General features: G+C 35.6%; 1 protein-coding gene across 2 annotated transcripts in view; it reads right to left on the bottom strand.

Annotated features, from left to right (window-relative positions):
* LOC136826817 (uncharacterized) overlaps positions 1-12500 on the bottom strand; it is an 89194-nt gene that overhangs the window by 22032 nt on the left and 54662 nt on the right. Inside the window, exons 2-3 of one of the 2 annotated variants that reach the window (XM_067084269.1) lie at positions 8911-8951; positions 2656-2780 (exon numbers count right to left, since the gene is read on the bottom strand). Coding sequence is in view for 1 of the 2 variants with exons in the window: in XM_067084268.1 (XP_066940369.1) it covers positions 2656-2780; positions 7472-7499 (153 nt within the window). In the remaining variant the exon portion in view is untranslated. Of the gene's footprint in view, positions 1-2655; positions 2781-7471; positions 7652-8910; positions 8952-12500 lie in introns of those variants that run through there. The other variant, XM_067084268.1, reaches the window with a different exon arrangement.

The following is a 12500-nucleotide window of genomic DNA, read 5'->3' as shown; positions in this document are numbered from 1 at the left end:
ATATATATATACTATATACATATGTATGTATATATATACATATATATATATATGTATATATATATAAATAAATATATATATATATATATATATATATATATATATATATATATACTATATACATATGTATGTATATATAGAATTACATATATATATATATATATATTTATATATATATATATATATATATAAGGACCTCATTCAAATGGATAATGGAGTTTTTATTCAAAAGAAGTTACAAGCTTTCTTGGACAAACAGTCCACATTATATATGTATATGTATGTGTATATATATATAAATAAATATATCAGATGTCCGTTTTCCGTGCGTTCTCTTTGCGTTTTCTTTCGTTTCCTTGCTGCATATATATAATATTTATATATATATAGAAAAATATATATATATAGAAAGTGAGCTAGGCGATTATAGGTTGTGTGTGTGTAGAATTCGGAGATAATGTGGTCTGTTTGTCCAAGTTAATAAAAAGGGCATTGCACAGAACAATTGCCTATTAGTTAATATATATATATAATTATATATATATATATATATATATATATATATATATATATATATATATATATATATATATATATATATATATATATATATATATATATATATATATATATATATATATATATATATATATATATATATATATATATATATATATTTATATATACGCATATACGTGTGTGTGTATGCATTCACTCCGATATTCATTTATAATTTAACCACATCCATTCTTTTACTATTTTTCTACAGATCACTGCTCCATTTTCTTGTATTACCTTTAACCTGGTAAGGTTGCCGTGGCTAACATCCTGTCTCAAGTCTATCCTTTCAATCACTTTTAGACTCTTGCACCAGTTTCGGCAGCTTCCCATTACTGTCATTGCTAACACAGTTTCATCCATGATCAACATCTACTTCAGACTGTTCATAGCACACTTGTTTTTTCACCAACTTGCACCTGCATCTTTTGGATCTCTCATCACTCCATCCGTGAATAGGATATGCTGCCTTAGAGGTACATACAATGCAGTCTTATTCGAGACTTACTTTTACAGCGAACCAACTAAACTCTTAATGACATACTCTCACATAAACTTCACTTCCATCATAATAGTTTCAATCGCTCTTAACTCCTGTACCATTTACCCTTAAGACCCATCACAGCGAACCTCGATCGATTCTATGAAAAGTTTTTGCTACATCCTTTGTTCCTTCCCGAAACCCAGATCTCTCTTCTCGGTCAGTTCTGTTATATGTCTTTTATTTTGTCATTCAAAAATCCAGCATATATCTTCCAAGAAATATTAAGTAGTGTTATTCTCCTTTATTTTTCAGTCACCTTTCATATTTTCCTGCAAACTAACAAACCTTACGTCCACTCTATTCTGCTATCACCATCTCAACACATCTTGGTTGTAATCCTGTCAACAACTATCACCTTATCATTATCCAGTCTTCTATAGTAATTGCACTCTACATCCTCGACAGTTGGCTGGTTGGTCTGGATTAAGTCACTTTTATGCTGGCAGGGGCACTTGCCTTTCTGTGGTATTATGTGGAAGAGTTAAGACGCCTGGTGTTGACCTCTGGACTCTGAGCAACTAACATTTCCACGAGCATTCTACAACTTATGTAAACTCTTGCCATACTGTCAACATTCACATCTTACTTGTCATCTCCATTCAGCAACTCTTCAGAATATTACATCAACACAGGATTACATTTTCTCAGGACACATCTTTCCAGTTACACGTTTTATTCTAACCCCCATCTGTTATTCATTTTTCTCTCGGCATTTGCATCTCTCTAGTGTGGTTTCTTTCCTTCTTGAAATGACTTGCTCATATTTACCACAAACTCCGGCTCGAATAGAATTTGAATCATTTACGTCCTTGGCTGTCAAGAACAATGGAGAACAAGAACTCAAAAAAAATCTGTAAAGTCCCCAGCTGACATAAATTACAAACTCCAACTTAATCACCACTCTTTATGCCTTCCATAAAGTAACTTCGATAAATTATTACAGATCAGTTTTCCATATCATCTACTCAATTTAGGCGTCGAACTGAGACAGCCTCTTATACGATGCACATTATTATACCTATTTTTGTGTGTGCCCGCACGATATTTGGCAGTTAATGAACTGAACTTTTAAGTAAAAAATTTTATTATACGAAAAAAGTGCAGAGCAACGTAATGTACTTACTATACCAAAGTGGTGCACTATTTTCTGTGTAACACATACTCCGTGAAATACAGAACTGAAGACTTCAAGTCATTAGTGATATATTAAAGAATTTAATATGCAGTTATCGCGAATATAATACGTGGGAGATGAATTAATAGTTTTTTCCCGCAACTGTGAATTAAACAGCAAAATCATTTTGGGGGAAGAAACTATACAGCTGATATACATCACATGTTAACATTTAATAGTTCAGGTTGGCTGCGAGGACCAATCAAGACTATCTTCAAAAGCCTAGCGATAGTGCAAGGAACACTGTGAACATGAGCTTTTCCTTCGCGAACCTCCATACATCCTGTTTACGAGTTGCTCTCACGAACAAGAGCCCGTTGTTGGGACGAGGTCAACTTAATTTAAGAAGAACCACAATTAAACTGGCCTATCTACTCACGTCTAAAGGACAGCAGAGCCAAGGAACCAATGGACAGGTTATAGGCCCAAGGCTGAGAGTTATAATGAAGGTCAACGTGTCGCCGATGTTGCTCTCGCAAGGAACGACCACGTAAGGGATGTAACCTGCAAAAAGAAAGGAGGTTCACTTCGGCACCGAATAAGCATTAAATGGGTCTTTCAAAAAATGGTGTTTTTCTTACTATCTGCTGTTAATGGCAAGACACGTGCTATTTGTTGAGACTCGTGCCGCATTTAATCAAAATATTGAACATTTAGGAAATTTCTAGCCTTGATTTGACGTGGTTTGCAAGGTTTCTCAGTGTGAGCAGCTCTAGCAAATCAAGAATCAATAACAAATAACCAGTCATTGGATATAATAAGGAAAAAATGCATCCATTGTACATAGTATTTCTCTAAGCATCGAATGACACTAGACTCAACTCTAAACAGGTGTGAGAGAAATGATTAAATCAACCCAATTAACAAGCTCTGATACTGAGAGGAAGATAAACGTTCAACGGAAAAATGTGTCAATCGACCCCTAATATTAGTCAAGGTGATCGTAGGCAAGCCAGACTAGTTAAACTGTTCTAAACCAGACGGCATCTGGTAAGGAACAGGTCATCTGCAAGGAGTGTGGTCAACAATTTTAGCCGCCTGTTAAATGGTTTCTCTTCCTCACAGTGACAGAATTGGCAAGATAATATAAAACAGAAATATCAATGAATGGTATTGCATTTCCTCACGTCCCATATCAATTAACGTTTATTAAAATTGCTAAATGTCTTTTATATATATAAAAGATTATCAAGAAAACACTGTTTGGTATTGCTTTAAAAAAAATTTCTAAGACAAACTTATAAATCCTTAATGTGGGAAGCCCTGGAGAAAGGTTATCTAATAGCCAAAGAAGTAGCAAGCCAAACGCTTATGGTGAAGAGTCAGAAACTGATAAAAGGAAAAACAACTTTAGTACAATGGAGCGTGAATTGAGAGGAAACAATGATGCTGAGTAATAAGATAGTTATGTCCTACGGTCTAGACAAAATACAAAATTGCAGACCGTGATACAGGACGGAAGATCAAAATAGGAAACTTATTTTAAGAAATAATGGCAGCATTATCAGGACTAGACCAACAAGATTTTTCAGTAAGTATGAAATATGCAAGAGGTCTGAATTGAAAGAGAAACATCCAGTGACTAATGATAGAGAAGCTGATGATCAAGATGAGAAGAAAGAAGCATCTTTTCATCTATTGAGCTGTTCGTGTTAAGACTTAAAAACATGCAAGCCAAAGGAACAGGGATTGAAAGTAAAAATTGAAGAAAAGTGTTTATAATTGTAGAGACCAAGGGTACAAAAAACTTGAAATGTTAGAAACATTTTTTAAAGTTCCTCGTCTCAACACTATTTGGGACGTCATTTGCTCGTGCAGAGACATTTTATTAGCCCTTGAATCGCTAATTCTGTTTGTAAGCCTAAACAATCATTTTTAAGATACATAGTTCATAGTGTTGCTAACTAAAAACGAAGTAAAGACCTTTTCAAGACTGAACGATAATCTAAGATAAACTGGATGCCTATTATTTAAGATCATCTACACACATATATATACATATAAATATATATATATATATATATATATATATATATATATATATATATATATATGTGTGTGTGTGTGTGTGTGTATGTGTGTCTATGTGTGTATATGTGTATATATATATATATATATATATATATATATATATATATATATAGAGAGAGAGAGAGAGAGAGAGAGAGAGAGAGAGAGAGAGAGAGAGAGACGTACGTTTATACCAGTGATGATAAATTCAAAAGTAAATTTCAGACATTGGCAAACTTCTGTACTTTCAAAATAAAAAACGAAAATTCCATTAGAGGCATTTGAAAAAAATAAAAAGGAACTAGACCTATTCCTTAGATCTGTTTTTCAATAGCTAAAATGTAAACACATTGTCATTATATATTTACATAACATTAACACGACTGCGCTCTAATAACATGAATTTATGTTATATACTTATATCGCCTATGCTGCACAGTATAAACTACCGTCTATGTGCTTGTTTACTCAAGAGAGAAAGAGAAAGGAAGCTTGAAAAGTTTTGTGCGTGTGAATTTACGTTTCTGGAATCAGAAGCCCAATTTCCTCTATCTATAGCGGGACTTTCTCAGAAAATAGCTTTGATTATGAGCATAATGACGACGATAAAGACATCAATCGAATTTAAGCATCAAGCGGGCGAGTCTGTAGATAACAGTGAAATCATTTTTATGTAGAATTATTACTGAACTTATTGCTCGGAAGTCTACTGATTTCAGGGTTATGACTCGTGTCCTCAGAAAGTTGCCACCAAGAGAGTCTTATAAAAATATACTCCTAAGGCGATAAGACCGGTTCAGCCCGGGTGTAAAGAAAGGGGTGGACCAGGCGATGACCTTGAGTGTATTGCTCTCTAAGGCTCTTCTTACTTCTCTATTTGTAGCTAAGTTGATCCTAGTCTGACCTTAGAAGAACCCGTGCTAATGCAGAAGGGCGTGGCGACCGGCCCATAATAACCCAGAGGTATTTTCTCTCGTGGAGAAGCCATCTATAAAGTCTTCAGTCATTAGCTTTTTTTTATCACGTGTATTTCAATGACATAATCTTTGCACTCTAAATATGTTATTGTTTCTCTCAAAGGAAAAACCACTTTAATAATTAAAAGTCGTTTAGTCTGTCTGATTTATCTTGAACTATATAATTATGAGGTCTTCTATATGCTCTTGCGTTTTCTTCTCGAATATCTCGATCTATTTGGACATGAAGGCGAGAAACTGCTTTGCTGGAAATTCTATTAACGTTCCGCAAAGCTACCGGAGTGTGATACGTAATCTGTTAAGTTATTTACAAGGAATTCTATGCATATTAAATAACTGACGTGATGCAACTAAAAAATGAGCATAGAAGTGCATGTATGTATTAACAACAAATAACAAGAAAAGCTCGTTTGAAATTTGACAGCATATTGAAATCCTCACACATCAAATTCTTTCATTTGTTGTGTCACCAATGAATAAAGCAACATGGAATTATATGCATGTACTGTGATATAAATAATAAGGAGCAAAAGGAAAGCGCATTTGAAATTTTATAGTAGATTAAAGACAAATAAGCAAACATGCACATTCATTGAAATGGCCTACTTCATCAAGTCTTCGTTATCAGTTACCCATCGTCAGTTGCTCATTAATTTCATAAGCGCTTCAGTTGTTCAGCTAATTTTGCAGATGCAGGAAGGGTGAACGTCATCTTAGCCTTTCAAGTTTTTCTTTTTGAAAGTTTTTCAAGAGAGACAAATGAACTGCTGTTCATATACTTCCGATTGCAAGAAGTCAGTTATCCTTCATTCAAATTGCCGACTTCATTATGACATTCATGAGGAACTTGCGATGGGTCATTGGCAAAAAGACTCCGTGAAGTAGGTAATTTGAATGAACGTGCATGTTTTCTTATAGTCTTTGATTTCCTGTAAAATTCAAGTGCACTTTCCTCTTGTTCCTTATTATTTATGTCAATATATGCATGTAATTCCATGTTTCTATATTTACTGGAAGAGCTTCAAATGTGATATCATCCATGATATTTTCATTTTTTCAACAAGATCCATTGCATAAGGAAGTCCGTTTCCTCTAAACAGTCAATGAGACATAGTATTCCAGGAGAGAGAAGGTAATCAAAAGTCTGAAAAGCTTTTTTGCTTCTTATTTAAGTGAAATAAGTTGGACGATAAGCTCTTGTGACAGGATTCAGACTAAAATTGTTTAGAAAATTTCAAATAATGATCTTGAGCAGATTCCCGAAAGAGCTATAAAGATGGTTCGATAAGCCAAACAGGATGAATGACATTGACTTGCATGATTCAATATCCCTTAATTATCCCGCCCTAATTGATACTTTTCATCGAACCTGTAAGAGCTAACTTATTATCCGAATGGTCATAGAATTCAATGCAAATTGAGATGAAAAAATAAATTTTTAAAAATGCCTGTCACAGGGGAAAGCGACATATTTGCCAAAGTCGTTATACTCTGATTTTTATTGATGAACTCCCGTGGAGTTTGTTTAACATTATAAGCGATGACTGGCCTACAAAACAAAAATAAATTTACTGGAATACATAATGCAACCATGATGACAAATGCCCGCACGCTGTTATAGAGCTCCCATACGTTCGTGTACTCAAGAGGAATAAACACTGTATATATTTAATGTGTATATGAAATATACTTTTCATATTATAACTTGTCGATTTAAATGTTCTTCCCAAGGACCATCTTCCTCGTCATTTAATTTAGAAATCTTGGGAATCTTGCCAGTTTTCAAACTTATTTTTTTTTACCTCTTCAGCCTCCATAAGGAAACTTATAAAATGGTTGTTTCTCATTATAGTAACCCGATGAAAACTGATTTGTTTAGCCATTAATCTAAATTATATTAGTAAATTTCGAGTTGATCTTAAGATTGAAAGTTATATGTATTAAACGTATGTCATCGTAGTAACGTTTTAAACGAAAAGTAATTCTGAGATTAGAGTCTTATACCAACCTTAAAATCATTTATTTTGCTTTTACGAAAGAACAAGTGCACCCAGAGAATAACTTAGAGGTGAGAAGGATTTAGTAATAAATACACAGCAAGCACGTGCACAAACAAGCTCTCAAGCGAACGAAAGGAAGAACGAAGGGATAGCAGAAGTTGTAAGTTCAGTAACTAGTCTGTTGCTGTGGCGGGAATGGTGGCCTTACTTCCTATAGGTCCTCCAATTCCGTACATGGTGTCGGTCTGTCTCCGGCGGGACGAAGAATTCAAGTCAGTAGATGTGGTCTCGTGTCCTCGGGCTAACCTCTCTTCACTAGGCTCACTCTACTTTGCTAAGGTCATAGTCACGCTTCGAATTTCACATTTATATTATAGTTGAAACGAAAGAAGGACGGAAAGTCAAGCACCATAACAAGAGTTTTTATGAGATCGTTGGTGAAGAAGACTAGTAAATGATATTGGCAATCATTGAGCTAGATCGGAATATCATCTAACTTACGACACTAATCAGTGGTAGTATTCAGAATCATTTTGTTCTCAGTCTTAACATCAACAGAATTCTTTCCTTGAGATGAGGCTCTTGCGAAGTCAGACCGAGAACCGCAAATGACACTGACCAGTAAAACAGCCTCCGGCATAGACACTTAAACTAGAGCCTTTATTTTCTATTTCATTTCTGACTGTAATATTTTCTCTGAACCAGGTCACTCGACGGCAGTAAGTCTGGCAGTTAATTCAGTTCTATTCTTTTCTACAGTTATTTCGTCTCAGCAGAATTTCCTTTGTCTTTCACACTCTTCACATTAAGTACAAGGAGTTTCGTTGTACTGATACGGTAAGCTTCATGGTATTTTACCAGTGTTAGTTTATTGTTTTTTTTTTTTTTTATAGCAGATCCCGTAAATCATTAGTTTGCTTTGAAATCATTTACGCACTGTCAGATATTTTCATATAAAGGTTTTCTGTTGATACTCAGCTGCCAGCCGAATCAGTCTTGATTTTGAATCATACTAGACAATCCTTTAATCGCCATCACGTGAAAACGAACGACACGTGATTATCTTTTTCATCAGTGTTTTACCTAATGGCGAAGAAATGGAATACAAGGAGCTACGTCGTAAAACAGTAAATTCCAGAAGTAATATTTATATGGCACAAGAGAAAGTTTCCCAGTCACTTTGCGTTTCAAGATTTCAAGCTGATTACAATATTCATAGACTCTCAACGCGTAACACAACCCGTGTACCCATTAAGGTATTTAAGGTGTAGCCCATATCTCCTTGCCTTTTCCACCCCCTATTACGCGGGTCCCTTCACTCGTTTTGTATTCGCTGTCGGTCTACTTTGTCTGCTTGGCTTCAGATGGAACAGGAGGTCATCAGTGTTTCTCATTACGGCGAATCGGTTTAGCACCATTTACCGTCGGCCATGTAAAGCGAGAAACGCTGTAACCCAGTCACAGCACCATACCGGTCAATAATTGCTAGGTCCACTTTATAATCTTTCAAGGTCTCCTTCTCTCCCTCCTCTGTTCACTGAATTCTAGGTCGGATAGCGGGTGCGGTTAGGTCACATGATTGGTCAGACGCAGGTCATCGTGGCTGTACTCCGCAACCTGCCTCAAGGTCGAGCACAGACGACTTACCGACTCAGATTTGATCCCGGAGAACGCCCAGCTCATCCGATCTGTCGAAGGGAGAAGAAGAATCATTAGTTTACCTGCGAGGTGTTTGCACAGTAGACGCCCATGAGGAAAGTCACATTTTATGAACAAGTACGATATCTCTTCGCTAGAACTGTTTATACTGTCACGTACCTGACTGTGGTTATTATTATCATTATCATCATTACTGTCAACTCAACACTCAATGCAAGTATAAAGTTATTGCCCAAGTGAATCTTATTAGTCACCTGACTTAACCTTGAAAATGACAGCACAACAAGACCATAATAATCCAACGCAAGCTTTAAAGTGCCTCCTAAGCTATTCAAACGCACAGCACCCCCGCCCCCTGTCCCCCTACCCTTACACACAAGACAAAATAAAATACCTTGGTCCACCAAATTTCGCGAATTATTTTGTTTAACTTTTTTTTTAATATACTTGAGTTCATATAAAGTCCATCGATATCCAGAGATAGTCATCTGTGCAACGGACCAATTATTATCAATAATCTTTTGGTAAAAAGGACTGGCAATTCTACCAAAAGCTGTCCGAAACAAAAGTGGATTGGTGGAATTATCAGAAGGGCTTGAATCATTCTAAAATGTTTTTTAGTTACAATAATCATAGTGAATGAAATGGCAACGAAAGGGCGCAATATCTGTTCCTTTGAATAACATTCAGTTATTTGGCTCTTTCTATCACAAATATGTTTTTTTTTTTTATCCTGAGTTAGATTGCTGTTTCTGCAATCTTGTCTGAAAAAAAAGCCTGCCATCAGCAGTACTTCTCCTTCTGGATTTTCAAGTGAAAGAGAAATCATGGCCATTTTTTCGTTTCATTTTTTTCTTGTGCAGCATTGAGCCGCGGCAATTATCATAATAATAGGGCATTTGGGCTAAGGTAAGTTTATCGTCGTTGATAATTGTGCACTAATGGGTGAGCTGAAACGAAGAACACGTCCAAGAGGAAGAACTGAATGGCCAGTTAATTTAATTTTATTTATTTGTGAGACAACAATAACAGAAAGAATAATATACGATAAATGAAGCTTTTCCACCAAGCAGAGATGATACTCTGATGAACTGAGTTGAGACTTACAGTATTTCTAAATATTTCTGCTGAAGCTTATCTTCACTTAAGAGAAATGTTTGAGAAGTCATAAAAAAAGGTAATGCATGTTTTTCCCTAAAGGTCTCAAAAGATGAAAGATTGGCCTGTTCTTTCACTCTTCCATCTGTGAACACACAAAAAAAAAAAATAAGGAAAGCTTCTAAACACTTAAAATTATGATAACTTGCAATCTTCACAGATCTGACAATCGCAACAATCAAAGCTAAGACAGTGCAGCACTTCTAGAAACGCTTTTAGCTTGTGAATGGAATGAGTAATTGATGCATGACTGTTCATAGAATTTCAGCCAAAATTATCTTACAACCGCCATCAGAAATCCTCATCTGCCTGAAGTCTCGTGTAAGTTTTCTTAATGAGAGAAAATACGAAGGTGGCTATTTCGATAAGATGAAATGTTTTCTTTGGCGAGTTTATTGTAAATGCATTCATAAGAGGCACTGAAGTCTCTGCAACAATGCTGCCACAGGGAAAATTCAAAATAAAAGGACTGAACCTCGACTGTAGGATGACATTTGTGAATCTTAACCAAAATGATGTGAGAATGAGCCCTACAGGATCAGTCTTATCTGGACTTTCATAAACATGCTACTTGTGAAGGGCCTTCCCATGACATTTCTAGTTCTTGTATGGTTAGTCTAACAGAAGTATATCACCGTAATTCTTTCTTAATATCGTTGTCACAGTCCTTTCACCCCCTAATGCTGAAACTCCAGTCCATTTTTAATTCGTAGTTAGACATGGATATAACTGCTTTTGAAAGCCTTTAATGTTTTGCGAAAATAATAACAGCATTTATCTCCTGTATGTTCGTTTATCACATACGAATTTCTCCCTTATGGAAAGCTTTTTTTTTTCCAACCCATTAATGGCGCACGGCCAACTCCATTTCTTACCTGGCTGGAATTCTCCCATCTTTGGCCTTGTATTTATTTCGTTTATCATCTCTCACTCTTATTCTAATTGTCGCAGCTTTAAAACAATTTCAGAATCATCCTACGATCATCATTCTCTCAGGAGATTCTGAGTAAATTTTGCTAGTCGTTTCCTTTTCATTATTCTGTATCCACAGACAAAATAGAAAACAATAACAGAAGAGAAATTGTCTCAGATGTTTTAGTAACCACACCCACCATTGTGAAGAAATATTACGGGCGGTCACGTATGGATCAGATATATTTCTCCAACATCAAGGAAGACCGTTTAAATTGTGTCCGTGTGTGATCTATAGTTACATCTAACTGACATTACCTCTCGTTCTTTTACCGATAGACAATTTGATAACTTTCTTTTCTTTTCTTTTATTTTATTTTCCTACATAAAACTATCTTTTTTGGGGGATGAGGGGGGAGGGGTGTCAAATGATGGTGGTGGAGACTGACAATACTAACCGTAACTTGATAAACGTCTTTAGCTTTTAATCCAACGTGGAATTTTTGCTTTCAAAAGCGAAGGATGCTAAAAACAAACTTCTAGATCTTACTTTCAAATGAAAACTAGAATTAGACTCTCAATATTTAGGTAAAGATAGGGAAAATTCATACGAAATCCACCGAGGACTGAATCCGTGATTACTCATTCTGAGTAATCACTCGCAACAACTTCCTCATAAGACTGCTTCAAGATTTGTGTCTGCTCTGCCTGAATGATCTTATATACATGCAAGAACTACGACTGTGACGCCACTTGAATAAATGAACTAGTCAATCAGTCTTCAACAAGAACTACCTTCCTTAAACCGTATTTTGAGAAATTCTGAATCCTGGAAGTGAGTACAGTATTTTTGCTTATATATTTTCCTTTTTTTAAAGGATGTACAATTGGATCATTTCCTTGGCTTTTTGCGACTTTTTAGGCTCACTTACTTGATATAAGCTCCCGCTATATTTTATAACCTAGTGGGTCACGGTGCAAGTCACGACGTAATGACAAAACAGGAACAGGCGTCATCGTCATCATAGTAGTAGTAGTAGCAGTAGTAGTATCAGCACAGGCCTTGAGGCTTTGATACGGTCCCCAGAGTGTAGAGATCTAACTCACTTATGTCTCTGATACTTGTCTTATCAATCTAGACCACTGTTATTTGTCCATCTCTAGCTTTCCATAACATTTATATTATTTTGATATGGGGTGGGGGGGGGAGGCATTTAGTCGTTGTCACTTTCAAAAGGAAAAACTGTCGTTTACTCAAAACTGAATATCAATTTACTGGGTTAATAACCTTAGAAATAAGCTCTAGTTCCAAGTGCGATTCTGTTTTTCAGAACGTGTTGCGGAAGACGCTCGTGTTTCTTCATGGTTCTTGATGGCTAAAGTGACTTTTTCTTCTGTTTCTTCTCTTATTCTTTTTCATAACTGAAGGCAAACATTTTAGTACTTGTTTTGAACAGGACTGTTGAATCTTATCTATTTTTATTCAGCTGAAAAATATTATAATTAAT

The sequence above is a fragment of the Macrobrachium rosenbergii genome, chromosome 41 (genome assembly GCF_040412425.1).
Source record: "Macrobrachium rosenbergii isolate ZJJX-2024 chromosome 41, ASM4041242v1, whole genome shotgun sequence".
In the NCBI taxonomy this organism is placed as follows: Eukaryota; Metazoa; Arthropoda; class Malacostraca; order Decapoda; family Palaemonidae; genus Macrobrachium; species Macrobrachium rosenbergii.
The sequence above is the reverse complement of the archived record's forward strand: the minus strand, read 5'-3'. Positions and strand labels throughout refer to the sequence as shown.